The sequence below is a fragment of the Leptinotarsa decemlineata genome, unplaced genomic scaffold (genome assembly GCF_025532065.1).
Source record: "Leptinotarsa decemlineata unplaced genomic scaffold, Ldec_3_MD MMD2_tig00026314_RagTag_RagTag, whole genome shotgun sequence".
Classification (NCBI taxonomy): Eukaryota; Metazoa; Arthropoda; class Insecta; order Coleoptera; family Chrysomelidae; genus Leptinotarsa; species Leptinotarsa decemlineata.
In genome coordinates this window covers 8,998,693-9,014,187 of record NW_027412684.1, presented here as the reverse complement: position 1 = coordinate 9,014,187, position 15,495 = coordinate 8,998,693, and the positions used below count along the sequence as shown (strand labels likewise).

General features: G+C 33.2%; 1 protein-coding gene across 5 annotated transcripts in view; it reads right to left on the bottom strand.

Moving 5' to 3' along the window:
* Window positions 1-15,495, bottom strand: part of LOC111506102 (uncharacterized) — a 259,371-nt gene that overhangs the window by 130,198 nt on the left and 113,678 nt on the right. Inside the window, exon 1 of one of the 5 annotated variants that reach the window (XM_074181730.1) lies at window positions 687-829. The exons of the other annotated variants lie outside the window; for them this stretch is intronic. Coding sequence (XP_074037831.1) covers window positions 687-744 — 58 coding nt within the window. The 5' untranslated portion in view covers window positions 745-829. Of the gene's footprint in view, window positions 1-686; window positions 830-15,495 lie in introns of those variants that run through there. 5 annotated transcript variants of the gene reach the window in all.

Below are 15,495 nucleotides of genomic sequence, written 5' to 3'. Positions count from 1 at the left end.
TGTCTCCAACCCGCTTTTTACTGTATATCAACGACTTATTGGAAAAAACCAAGAATCCAATATATTGCTTTGCTAACGACAGCTCACAGCATGACGTCATTCCAATTGTGTTCCAGGACATCGGCTATGGAGGCACATTTTTACAGGCAGCAGAAGGCTGCATATCTTAATGAGGATCTAGAAGTGATTTCGAATTGGGATGAAAGTAACCAGGTTGAATTCAATGCCACAAAAACCCAGGCATCGGTTTTCTCCAAGAAGATAAATGGCTCCGTACCGGATATAATAATGTCAGGTCAGAATACCACTTTCTGCTTCGATGAGTTTGTTGGGGGTTTCAATGGACACCAATATGTCTTGGCACAATCATGTCGCTGGAATTGCAAAGGCTGCTTCCCAAAAGCTTGAAACACTGTTCCGAACCAGAAAACTGCACACCTCAGCAACTTTTTGATACCCTGAAGTTGTTGGATTCCATGCAGAACAGTCATCCGTCTGAATGGAGACGCGAAAAATTATCTAATTATCATCATGAATAGTGTTCTTTCACAAAATCAATGAAGATTCTAAGTGATTAAAACACACAATTCCTTATCTATGATATGTATGTAAATCTAACCGTCAGCGACAAACAGCAATTGCTTGAATATACGATTCACCAAATCAATAATCATGGCTATACTTACATGTTTTAACAAATACGGAATTAACTGTGAAGGTAGCCCTATTTCTCAAGAGACCCATTGCACAATACGGAACAAACTAAACTAACAACAATGACGAACCAGTACTAATTGTTGTATTATTTAACTAATGCAAAACGAGATAATATACAAATTTAATCTTCCAAACCAAAATTAAACAGGAGTGGTAAATTATTCATTGATAACGTGCAACATACGTTAACAGATAAAATCGACTGCAAAATTTCTTATCACGTTCATGATTATGCGGTCCTTTCCCTGGATTTACAAAAACACACGGATGCAAGGAAATATATTTATTTTCTTGTTGATGTGTTACGATGGTGATTCTTCGATTGTCATTGAACATTTTTCACTTATTTTATCACACTTTCTCAGAATTTTTAACGAAAAGTTTGAAATTCCAAAGGAATTTATCCTTCAACACTCAAATTAAGTTTTCATTCAAAATCGATTTCACTTTTATCGGAGAACGTATTTTTGGCATTTCAAATCTTCATATGTTCTAAACGAAAGGATCGATTTTCAAAAGTGAAGCAGCATTATCCAATTTGAAAAATAAATGTGGCATTACCCCTCAACTTAGAAAAATGGAGGTTTTGCAGTAGTTTCAAGATCAAATCATGTCTACTAGACATAATGTGCTGAACTGTTCCTTGGAATAATAATATTAATAACATCGGTATAGACAAATGTGCAATGGTCCATCTCAAAAAAGGACGTTGCGGGGACTACGGAGAGGATGTGCAGCTCGTAAATGGGAGCATCCTCACAAGAGGTAATAGCAGTAAAGAACTCTCTCCGCAGCAAGTATCAGCAAAAACTTCGACAGATCTTGTCATCGGAACTTGTCGGGGAAGAACAAAGTTGCTTTAACAAATATGCTTGCAATAAATTGATGGATGTAGCCGTTACTATGTGGTAGGAAATCGTTATGAAGAAAAGAGAAATGAAACTTTCTATGTTGTTTACCAATTTTATTTGTAACTTACAATAAACAATATGCTTGCCGTTCCAATATTACTCTACTCGTTTGGAGTAGTGAAGTGGAATCGGGAGGAGCTATATCAAGTCGATGTAAAATGATGCATCTCTATAGGAGTTTGCATCCCAAATCGTCCGTTCCACGGTTGTACTTCCCCCGACAACAGAGAGGCCGTAGACTTTTGAATTTGGAGTGTCTATATGACAGAATGGTACTGGATATATACTGTAACGTCGTCAGGAGTTCTGATCCCCTTCTCTGCATGGTCCGTGACCATGAGGGAGCAAGAAGGAGCATTTCCCTTTAGGGCAGCTGCCCGAACAGCTGATGAACTAGGTTTAGTATTCGACACTGAACGAGGTGACCACAACTCTGTCACCGAGTTGGAACCTGTTCAGCAAAAAGCTCATATAAAAACCACAGAAACCACAGAAATCACCCCACCTCTGCAGATTCACAAGGATGAGCCAATGCATGAAGTGTTCTTCAATAACATTGAAGACCTTGGCTTATCAAAGCGCCTGACTTTCGCTTTCCTCAGGTCGAGTGGGCTGAAGTCCGAAACTGAGGGGTGCATCATGGCCTGCCAGGATGGTGTCTTCAACACCTTATTCCACCGCAGTCGCGTGATAAGTATAAAGGTTCCTGAGGTGAAATGCAGGGCCTGCCGTGAGGCGTCCGAGACCCTAATGCAGTTGCTATCAGCATGTCCAGCATATGCGGTCTCGACCTATATCCATCGACATAACGCGGCCCTAAAAGTGTTATATTACCATCTACGGCACTCATACGGTATCAACCAGATACCGGTATTGCTCTACTCTCCGGGAGATATTGAATCCGTTGTGGAGAACAAGAAGTGCCGAATTTATTGATTTATTGATTATTAGAATCCTTGGTGGAATGATTCCCTCTCTACTCTCGAATCTTAGAATCATACCGGTTTTCTGCACTAAGGCAGAAATCTTTGCCAGACAGATGCAAAAGACTGTCATTTTTGGCTCACTGCGCTTGTTCAGGGCACATGATTCTCGGACCCAATGATCACTTACCCCATGGTGTGGAGGGTGGTCGTTGGTTGGAATTGCTGGCGCGCCTTCCCGAATGTATCAGGGCTTCGGGATAAGGCCTGACCAGCGCATACTTAGGTTAAAAAATAATAATAATAATAATAATTGGCAAATATACATATTTCAATGTCACAAGTTGTACGAGGCAATTTCCGAATAAATAAAGAAATCCCACAGAAGGATATACCTGTGCGTGGGTTCTGCAGAAATTGGAGTACTGATGAATACAATTTCAAAAATTATAATATAAAATAGTATAACTAAATAAATGAAAGGTAAGACGTTTTAGAAGTATTAAACATATTGGTTGATGAAAATTCATATAAAAAAACTAATTAATACAGTTTAGCTGTATGATTTTCACTATAAAAGGTTTTACAAAAACCGCCACACGTGTTTCGCTATACAATAGCGTACTATATAAATTAGTTTTTTTCATTACACATATTAATTTAATTATATCTGCAAACTTTCTGTATGAAGATGTGAATCAGTTTCTGTGCATGTCTGTGCAATAACAGAAAATTGTTTTTGGTGCATTTTTTATGTAGAAAATCAAGCAAAACCACTATTGATATTTCTATAGAGTGAATGAACTTACAACACATAGGAACTTTAAAAAACTCAGTACAATTGAAAATTTCAGTCAAAGCATCTTTCAAATGTAAAATCTACGACTCTCAGCGAAATATATAAAATTCCAACTTGTATCTACAGAAAACATTCCAACATATCACCCAAAAAAACTCATAAATATAAGAGCTAATAAAGAATTAATGCACACACTCGCTTGAAAAATTGATGATATTGCTGAGATATATCCAAGACGTGATATTTCCTTGGAAAAAGCATATACCTCTTGGAAAATTCCCTTAAGTGCTACTGGACGATTAATAATTGAGATAGCAAATCAAGTTATTGAGGTGTTTCCCTAACTTTTCCTATGTTCAAAATCACCAGCACGAAACTGTATTTCTCCAGAAGAAAATAATTGAACATGATGTATTTTTTTAAGCAAAACCTGTCATTTCAGATAGCATAGATAATGCAATGGATATTCTGTTAGGAGAGAAGTTGTGTTTTCCAGAATAATCAACTTAATGTTTTGGGAATGTTGAAAAAACAAACTGTCAAGTTTCATTGTTATACTTTAACATGTGTGAATAAATGATTTGAAAGACATTGAAAAAAAATTTTCCAAAACTAATAAGTAGTAATATGCACTGTTTGGAACCTTTGGTGTCGTAATGAATATTACTGGAGTTCAAGAGGAAGATCAAAGTTTGATCTTCCTCTTGAAGATGATCACTTGGTGATCAAAGCACGTGTCGAGGTGTTGAAATAACGGTTTGGTGTTGGGAAAAAACTCAAGTAATATTCAGAACTAATAAGAAATAAAAAAAGTAAATGATCTTTGGTAAATGTTGCCTTGTTTTATAAAAATTTCAAACTGATACCCACCATACATCAAATACAAATAAAAGAAAAATAATTTTACAAATTATGTACAGCTTTTGCTTATGATTTGATTCCAGAGAATCGATATAGCTTGGTAAGTACTATTGAATAAACCTAGTACACCAGTCTTTTTATTTATCATCCCTCACCTTTTATTTAATTAACAAATTGAAATTTAATGAAGATTAAGGCATAAAAGAGTCTTTCTTATGAATCTTCATATTTGCTAAAGCAAGACAGGCGAGGTACATAGATCTGCATTACACACTACAAAATAATCGAAAAAACGAAAATAGATTTTTTTAGACAAGAATGCTTTCACAGACAACAATTTTAATTCGAAATTTGAACGTTTAGCAACAAATAAGCGGAATGGGCGATATAAAGAAGACACGATGTATAATCAGTACTGAAGAACTTGCATCAACATTTGTATAAAAATTAAAATAAGTTCTCAAAAACACTTGAAATGTTAACAGTGGCATACGATGATTGTACTCTGAGCCAGAAAAATGTTTACAGTGTTACAAGTTTTTTACAAAAGGTCGAAAACGCTGTATCTGATCATAAATCAATACTTTTCGATTTTGGTTTGGAAATTAAATCTGAAAGGTATGTTGGACAATTTAAACGTTCTTATAATGATAATGCAATTGATAAATTTGTCACTGAAATTGAGCTTGAAGAATAAAATGAACTCTACAATTTTACAGAAGTCAACCAAGCCTTCCAATATTTTTTTGGGATATATTCATATTATTTTGATATCGATTTCCCTAAAAAGTACCAAAAAAGTAAAACAATTGGAAATCGTTGGGTTTCCGATGAAGTAAAGCTCTCCAGTCAAAACTTGAGAGACCTGCATAAAATTAAAACTGAATATCCAGATTTAACAGGGTTCTACATGAAAGAAAAGCAAAAGCACTACCGTCTAATTGAGGATGCAAAAAAAATATTGTATCTGACAACCCAGCAAGAACAATTTGACAAGTTATCTCTGAGCTCTCAGAACTAAAAATATGCAAAATGATGTTTCCATCAAAGTGAATGACTCTATTATCACGGAACCAAAGGCAGTTGCAAATTTATTTAATAATTATTTTATTAATGAACCAAAACATATTGTTGATAAAATAGATGTTAATGGCCCAAACTTTGATTTTTTCTTTCAAAAAGTAAGAACAATCCCTGGTTCATTTTTTCTAACACCTTTTGTTAAAGTAGAACTCTATAATTTACTGCGACGAAAACTCAAAAATAAATGTTCTTCGGTTAATGATGAAATACCAATGTTTCCGAACATGTTGAAAATTGGTAAAATTACGCCAATATTTAAAAAAAAAGATAAACTTTCACTAAGCAACTACAGGCCAGTTAGTCCCCTCTAGTTTCTCAAAAATATTTTAATATGCTTTTCTTGAAAGACTTCTTCAATTTTGTTACTATCATAATATTTTCTCTAGAAATCAGCATGGTTTTCTCAGAGGCAGGTCAACTACAACTGCGGTCCATAGTTATTATAACGAGTTAGTTCAGAATATTGAGGTGGGCGAATGTCCTGTTGGGATCTTTTGTGATCTCAGCAGGGCATTCGACTGCGTAAATCATTCTATTCTGCTCTCAAACTGTATACTTATGGAATAAGAGGATTACCATTGGACTGGATATCAGATTTTCTTACTTTCAGGAAACAATATGTCACTGTTGGCACTGAAAGTTCTGAGATCCGAGGTATTGATCTGGGTGTACCACAAGGTTCAATTTTGGGACCAGTTCTATTTATATTCTACATAAATGACTTGGATCACCTATCAGTACCAGCATCATTTACTTTATATGCTGATGACACGTCAGTTCTTATCTCGGATAAATCAGATGTACTATTGACGGAAAAATGCCAAGAAGTCTTTCAACAATTGCATGGTTGGTACTCTGCTAATCATTCATTCCTCAATATTGAGAAAACAAATTCTATGAGGTTCCACCTTCGTCAAAAAAGATGTGAGGATATTGAGTTTGGATTCGATTACACACATATTTCCATCAAGAATAATTCGATCTCCTTCCTAGGCTTTCATTTAAATCAACATTTAAACTGGGAGAATCACTGTCGCATTCTAATATCTAAAATGAACTCAATATCATACCAATTCAGAACTACTAGGGAAGTTCTGCATATGAATCAACTCATTTCTGTATATTACGCCCAAATCGATAGTCGATTGCGGTATGGTATCTGTTTCTGAGGTCTATCCCCATGCTCCAAAGATGTTTTTTGGCACAGAAACGAGTCTTACGTTCTCTTGTCAACACATCAAGTCGAACTAGCTGCAAGCAATTTTTTCAAAAATATAAAATTTTATCACTGGTGTCTATTTTGATTTTCGAACTATTAATATGGTTTTTTCAGCAGAGAGACACATTACTCCAATCTAAAACATAACTTCGAAACTCGCCAAAAAATGATTTACCCGTACCATTTAATAGACTCAATGTATCTTTGAAATCAGCCCAGTCTATGACACCCAGAATTTTCAATAAGTTACCAGTTGAAAAAAGAAATATAACATTTTTTAATACTTTCAAAAAACGTCTGCGGGACTATTTAATTGGGAAATGTCTGTATAGTATTGAAGAATATTTGTATCTGTAAATATTTGTATGGTGCTTTAATTTTTACTCATATCTTTAATTTTTGTATGTTGCTATGAGTTTTATCTGATTAGACATGTTTGTATGTTGCTATAAGTGATTAGACATAAGTATATTCTGACTATTCCTATACAATGTGAATTGTCGATTGGAAAATAAAGAATTGAATTGAAAAGATGTGATGTGGTCGCCCTGAACGCTCCAGCACATCATCAACCTATCACAATGTTGAGGAAGTGAAGAAAATTGTTATGAAGAATCGTCGAATTACTATTTGGGAAGTTGCTGAGGATGTCGGCATATCGGTTGGCACATGCCATGCAACTTTTTCGACAATTTTTGGCATGAAGCGTGTGGCAGCGAAGTTCGTTTCAAAATTGCTGTATTATTTTGAAGTTATGTACCACTTGCTAGAAGGAACACGAAGAAAATGTTCGGTATTGTGGAAAAACAATTCATGACTTTTGCATCACGATAATTCACCTGCTCACTCGCCATTTCTTGTTCGTAATATATTGGCCAGAAACATCATCGTAAACATGCCTCAGCCACCATATTCACCAGATTTGCCCCCCTGCGACCCATGAAAGGACGGCGTTTCGCGATAATTGGGGAAATGAAAACCGAATCGCTGAGAGAACTGAAGGACATACCAAAAGGTGCATAAAAAACAGCTGGAAAAAACTCTGTCACAAGTTTATATCTGAGAGGCACTACTTTGAAGAGGACAAAATATAAATGAATAGTTTATGAGCAATATTGAAATTTACGGTATTTTTTGAACAGACAGCGTATTACATCGAATGTTTCAGAAGTCAACAGCATCGACGTAGTTCACATTTCAAAACTCTTTTGACATCTGTCGAGAAAATAAATCGAACCAGCGGTGTAAAAACTGCGATAGACAAAATTATCAAATACGACTGATGAATTTTTGGTAACTTTTTGGTGTGAACTAAAAAATTTGTACTTTCTACACCTCCATTACAATTATTTTATATTGCGAAATACCCAAAAGAAAGTTCCATAAAAACTCGTGTTTTCCAGTATATATTATATATTATTGTATATTAAGTACCGAGTAGGATAAGAAGTCAATTACCCACGAGAGAAAAATTGTAAGCACGAGGCGTTAGCCGAGTGCGATAATTCGCGAATAGACGTAATTGGCCTTATCCTCGAGGTGCGTACTATACTTTTTCTACGACTGACCGTATGGTACAATATATTATTTGTTTGAGATTATGGCTTTGGATAATAAATTCATCGACAGCTTATAATTAAAACAAGTGGTTGTTGATTCACGGATATAACTAGATTCATTACCAACCCACAAACTGTTGAACAATAAATTTATTGAAAATATGATTTTCATTTCGATTTTACAGAGAATTTGGAGAGAAAATCCACTGATTTTGGCTTTTGGACAATTGAATGTATTCACGAAATCATATTTATCAGAGTAAATGCTACATATCTCATAATTTTTTTATATTTCTTATGGAAGTGGCCGCCATTAATTTACAGTATTCTAGAATATTTTAAATGAGCCATTACCTACCTGCTGTCAAACCCGTAATGATTAGTTTAAAATGGAGGGAGTAGAAAAAGTAATATAAACTATACTTAATTGAAAGGATATATTTTTATCAAGATGGAGACGTAGAAAGCCAAAAAACATTTATTTTCCATCATAAACTATACTATTGAGTAAATATCATTATTGCCAAAGTAATTTTTAATCAGAATCGAATACAACATGTAAGACGATGAACCGAGAATGTACGAAACCGTAATTAGTAAGATTTGGGTCATCGCGAATAATTTTCAACAAATAAACAAATTTCCGCATAACCAAGTTCTAAGCAAATGTTGGCCACCTAAATATTTATAGAACTGGATAACTTCCAAGTGAGATCATTGAACAAGCGTTACAGTAATGCATAGTAGTAATATTTTTAGGATTCTCAGACCTATCAAACATGTCTCAATCGAATAAAGATTAATGGAAATTCAAAGTGGAATCGCTTGGTATTTGTTTACTTCATTTTTGATTAAAAATTTTGAAAGCGAGTTAACAAATTTCAATGTGCCAAAAACATATTTCAACCTCAGTGACTTCATAATATTTATAGTCCCAATTTGTTCAGCAGTGAAAATGAAGAATTTCTATGAAATTTTTCTTATTTTCAGTTTTTTTTTCAATCAATCAGTCATTCAATCAATATACTTTATTGTCCAAGAAAAGATATTGTTATTGACAAAGCTTTCTATAATCTGAAGTCAGTACATAATTAAATTCGACAAATAGTATACTATATACCACAGGTCAATAAATACAAACATTTTTACAACACCAAAAGTGAGCATCATCATCAAAAAAAATCACCATACAAGAAAGTGAGCATCATCGTAAAACTCCTGTAGGGCATAATAGTATTTGAGCAAAAGTAATTTTTTGATTTTTCTTCGAAATATATGGTGTATGGAGATTTCTCTCAAACAGGGTGGCAAATTGTTATATATCTTTTTGCTCTCATACATTATTGATGTTTTCGTTAATTCTAAATGAGGGATGGGGAGAGGTTTTTTCTCATTATTTGATAAGTATTATGGGTTGTCGAGTGCGCTCAGTATCGGAGACGTTAGACTTGTACTTATGTCCAAACATAGAGTTTCAAGTATGAAAATGGAAGTTGAAATCAAAATTCTGTGTTTTATAAATAACGGTTTACAATGGCAGGGCGAAAACAGAATCGAGCATGGGGAATGTTCCTCAATTTGGGTTATTACAGCAAATGCAAGTTTAAACAAAATGAAGTTGAGTTTAATTCATGAGTTTTTCAAATTCACTTCGAAAAGTATTCAAATTGATGTTTCAAATGTTGGGTTTTAATTTTTAAAGGGATTTGTTTCTAATTCACATATTGGCAACAGCGCCTATATCAAGTTGAAATAATTTATACGTACCTAGATATTCTACTCTAAAAAAGGAAAATTATCTTTATAAATCAACAATTGAGGCAAAATATAAATTATAGTTCAATAACATCTCCACAAGCCACATAAACAACATTTGTTTTGTTATTTATTTATATAGAGGAAGATAGGTTAGGTGCACAAAATGTCATATGTTTCAGAATGTCTCGTAACTCGAAACATAGGTGAACAGAACAGCACGCCTCTGAAATATGTCATCTTTGTTTGTCTCATACAGGTAACAGATTCATTGTCCTTTATTAGCTATAACCGATGTTGCCAAATGGTGAAATAAAAACGAATCCCTTTAAATGTTGGAATACATTATTTCATTCCTCTTTTTTAAGTATTTAAATAATTTTTCAAAGAAAAAGGTTGAAATGATAGGTTTAAAATGCGTTGTTTTCGAGCTCTTTTATGAAAACTACTTGATTTTGGTCAAGAGGAACATTCCCCATTGCTTGCTGTAATAACCCCAAAATGCAATACCATATCGCAGGTGTGATTCGATTAGAGAAAAATATGACACCTTACTCATCGGCAGATGAGTAAGGTGTCATATTATATCACACAACCCTCACTACGAAACATCCCGATGCCAGTTTCCTTTTGAGACTTTGGATGTGGATATGGAATTTTAGGTTACTATCAATTTCAATGCCAAGAAATTTGGTACAGAGTTTGTTTTCAATGGCTGTGGTGTCAAATATAAGAGGTTCATAAATGTATTTGAAGGTTAGACGGCTAGTTTTGTTTTGTATTGAACCAGAGATGATTTGAGTCGCACCAGTGTTTTACCTTCTTCAAATCATCTTCCATTTTTGATTTCAGTAACTCAAATATGTTTCGATTGTTTTGGGTTTCGGAATACAAAATCGTTCAAGTTTTGACTTTCAGATTTTCATATTTTTTTATTAAGATTCGGTCATTGGGAAAATTATAATTGATTTTATAGATGTTGTCCTGTGATTTTCAATATTTTCTGAACCATCATATTTAGCGAAAAAAAAATATTTTTGTCTATTTATTCAAAAGAGTAAAAAATTCTATGAAGAAAGGTAGGTTGGGTAACAGGATAAATTAAAAAAAAACAATTGTTTTCTTGACAACGTTTCGAGTTTAAATAAATTCTTCTTCAACACAGAACGACATGTTTCATATCGTTCTGTGTTGATGCTGTCTTGAAAATTTGGTTATTGCATTATTTTTTATTTTTTTTAATGTATATAACATGTACAGTGGTTTTTAAAGCAGTAATATTCACACGAAGAAACTACTTTTCGAGCCCTGAAGAAGAATTCAATTGAATTCGAAACATTGGCAAAAAAAACAATTGATTTTTTAAGAAAACATTGATCCTGTTACCCAATCAACTTTTCTTCAGAAAAATTATTGGATCACTAAACTAGTTGACAAAAAATTCTATGTTTATGATATTTTGTTTTGTTAAAAAAATATTTGTTTCAAATCCGGATTTTTTTTATCAAATAAAGTTATAAAGACTGTAAGAACATTCTTAGTATAAAAAGTATTTGAAGCTGTAACGAATTTAGCAAATGATACTCAATGTTAATTACATTGGCGTGTGGTTCCCCCATTATCCATCGTTATATATCGATAAATAACTTTTAGAGACCTTTTCCATTATTTAATAATATGTACTATGATATGTTATTTATTGATTGATTTTCCATTACCGTTGGAAATTATCTACTATTTATCACAGCTGATAATTATGTGTACCTACATTCAAAGTCATTCATGCCTCATCATTACTTAACTGATTAAAAATTTACTGCTTAGGATTATTATATCATGTAATTCTAAGACTGTTTTCAATTGTTCAATTAGACTCAGACTTTGTAATATTGTTTTGTTGAAAAACCTTTGACAGCTTCGGCTCAATGAAATAATCATCTTGCTATGCACGTGCGCAGATTCCTCAATAAACCGACCGACTACCATAGTCTAATCAACAAGTTCAAAAACATGAAAAATAGAAGATGAAGGTCCTAAAAATATGAGCGATAGCTCATTCGATTCATAATCACCTGTAGAAAAATGTTTTTGAAGGATTTTGGTGCAGGTAAAAAATTGCAATTGTTTTCAACAAAAAAAGATTTAAAAAATGGTATTTAGTTTTTCGTTAATAAGTCAAAAAATGTTAATATTCAAGCAATTTTGAAAAAAGCTCGTTAAAGAGGAGGAAATTTTCGATAAAAAAGCCCCGACTCCCGAAACTCTATCTACATTATTCATAATTTTAATTTAACGTTGAAAATAGGGTTCCGTGCGGCTGTTACGGAATGCGCGCGCTGCCGCTAAAGAGAGTTTATCAAAAGAAATAATTTTTTAATGAAATAAAATGTCATTTTAAAAATTTTAAAAAAATCTAGTATCTTCTCAACACTTGAATGAATCGAGTCCCGTAGAAAAAAGTTCTATCACCATTTTTCAAAAAGTTATTCAATTGTTAACTATCAAATTTTTTCCCAATCTCCGTTGGCATAAATAATGGGATAAAAGGTATAAATAATTGGCCTATAAATTTTAAAATTCGTGGAGCCCTTTTGATATATATATACTTTATACGATTCTGCGATTAAAGTCATAAAAATTTATTCATTTGTTAATTATAATTTTTTATAACTATTGCAAAATGAAATATCTAAAAATTATTGATAATTTTTTTTTAATTGATATTTATCTATGTCTGTTTTCACATTAAACAATGGCAGTTATTAACATAGGATATGAATTTTTTACGTAATTTGTTTATTATATTGTTTTAAACAAATAGAGAATTTCAATATTTTTGAAAAATTTTTTTGCTACTTTGTTGTCTAGAGATAATTATGATTAAAAAAACATTTCTTAATTTTAATTTTTAATTTTTTAAAATCGATTTTTTTATATTTCGATTGTTTAAATAATTAGTTGCTTTTAAAAATCATACACTTCAAACACATCATCAAACACTTCTAAATAGTTTGGCGAAAAAAAAGTTTTATTTATTATTTAGTTGTTTATTAGTTTAACAATTTGTTATGAACAAATATTGACCGCTATATTTTTTTCTGAAGCAGAAAAAAATTATAAAAACAGCTATGTATATAAAAAAGTGCCATAAAAAAATTATAATAATAAATGAAAAAAATTTATGGCACTTTTTTGTATATAGCTGTTTTTATAATTTTTTTCTACTTCAGAAAAAAATATAACGTTGGTCAATATTTGTTTATAACAAATTTTAAAACTAATAAACAATTAAATAATAAATATTTTTTTGCCAAACTATTTAAAAGTGTAAATTATGATTTTTAAAAGCAAAATTATTTTTCAACCAACTGAGCTATTGCTAATATTTTTACGACCTTTATCTCTATTTTTCATGTTTTTGAACTTGTTGTTTAGACTACTATGAACGCAAAAAAAAATTTCAAGTCATAATATTTTACTATTCAATAAAATTTGCTTTTGATTGAATAAATTTATTAGATCGAAACTGCCACAGTGCTAGACCTTTTTCAGGAAATCAAGCCTGAATAATCCTTGGAAATTTCTGTTTCTAGACAATAGAAATTAACTCATTTGATTTCCTTACCGTGTTGAAAACATCTGCACGTCGCATTTAGCACAAAATTATTCAAGTGAAAACTGAAAACATTGACTCAACTATTCATTTTATAAAACTGCAATAGTCCAAAGTTCAAACTAGTAGAAATTTTTGGGAAAGAATGTATAGCAAACTATTCCTTGGACTATTCTAAGGTTATTTTGTCCTTTCATGATTTTAAAAAGGGCGCTTTGTTTCGAAGATACGACAATGACAATTCATTACCAAAAATTACATGTAATGTTTCTTAATCTACAAGAACTGTTTAAAATGACCACCTCCGCTCGGATGCAAGAATCCACTCTTCTCCTCGTCGATTCCCGAACTCTTTCAAAAACACCAGGATCGTTTCTGATTGCGTTACACCCAGCAAATTGAATGTCTGCAGCCGTTTGTAGTAATCGGAATGTTGTTGTTAGGTACCAACGGTGTTTTTTAGCACTTGGTTGGTTCAGTGTAGTATGTTATAGTTACTTTTATTTCGGCTACTTTAATAATTTTAAAACTACCAAAATTGTTATGTCGAAATTCTTTTTAGCCCCGTATCTTCGACACAAAGTGCCCTATCAAAAATGATCAAAGGAACACCCTGTATTAACAATCTTCATATGAAAGAATTTGTTTCAAAAGTAATTTTTTTTTGTGTAATTCAATGTTTATGTGAAAAGAAAATGTGTCCAATAACCAAATCCCCCCCTATCACTAATAACCTCTATAAATACACATATCCATCCTGCCGAACGACATCAAAACGAAACTATCGACTAAGTACAGATAATCATATCGAACACATTGCGTCTGTACATCATTATGAACGGTATTTTCTCCGCAGTAAGTACAAGTGAGAGGAACACGATAACGGTAAAAAGGAATGTGGGTGGTTGATGTAGCCCATACGGGTCTATCTACAAGTTGTGACCGGTCAGATGCTTACATATCCATTTACAGGAAACCCACATTGGTGGCATATCGCGTTTCTTGGATCTTCTAATGACTGACAGCGATTGTTGTGATGTATTCTGTAGTAATGGACGGTACCGAATTGAAAAAAATTCCGAGTCACTACATTATTATCCATTTTTGTTAGTGGATAAGGATAATCACTGCAGGAAAAATCAGAACATGTTTCGTTACAAAATCTACTCAACCAATTCCAACAATTCTTTCACATACATTATGAACGAGTAGCATGGGTTGCATTTCATTTTCAAAAAATGTAATTCAAAGTTTCAAAAATTTGCCTGTGAAAGTCATTTGGCGTGAGCTGCCAAAACTTTTGAGGTACTAGACGTTTGTAGTACTCATCAGTACCCAGAAAAAGTCTACAGGGTTACAGTTAAGTCATAATAACCGATCTTTGTTCAAAGTTTAGTTAACACGCGTGACTAGTTTTTTCAGAGGATGTTGAATGCAGTCAGCGAACTGTTGTGTCCTTGGTCAAAGGTTATATTTCTATTCTGAACGAGATCGTGTGAGTTGTAACAGCAGTAGAGGGATTTGGGTGGAGCACTATAATGCTATCTTCGTTCTAGCGAGGATTGGGTTCCATATTAGTTGAACTACCTAAGGGTTTTCTTCTGTCTTAGTGAAATTATCCGTGTGTTTGTGGAATTCATTCGCCTCCTTCTGCTTTCGCTTGTAACTCAACTGCTCCAAAGAGGATTGGGTGATCTTCCTCATTAAGCAAATCTTCCGCTTCTACAGACTTATCTGTTTGCCCCAGTTGGCAATTTCTTTGATGCTACTTTGTCATGATACTAATATACCTCTTTGTAGTTCCTATGTATATTTTACCACACGAACATGGAATGCGATATACCCAAGTACGTAATAACGGAACATGCGCTTAGTTAGGGAGATCAGCACATTCTCTTTGTAGGAGTTGAGAACCCAATCTTCGACATAACGATGATAGCATTACTTCACCCTGTCCAGATCCCCCTACCACAATCATAACTTCCTGCGTCGTCGACTCGGCTTCCCCAATCATCTCTTCAGAAAACAATTATAAACTCCGGGCAAGGACGCAAC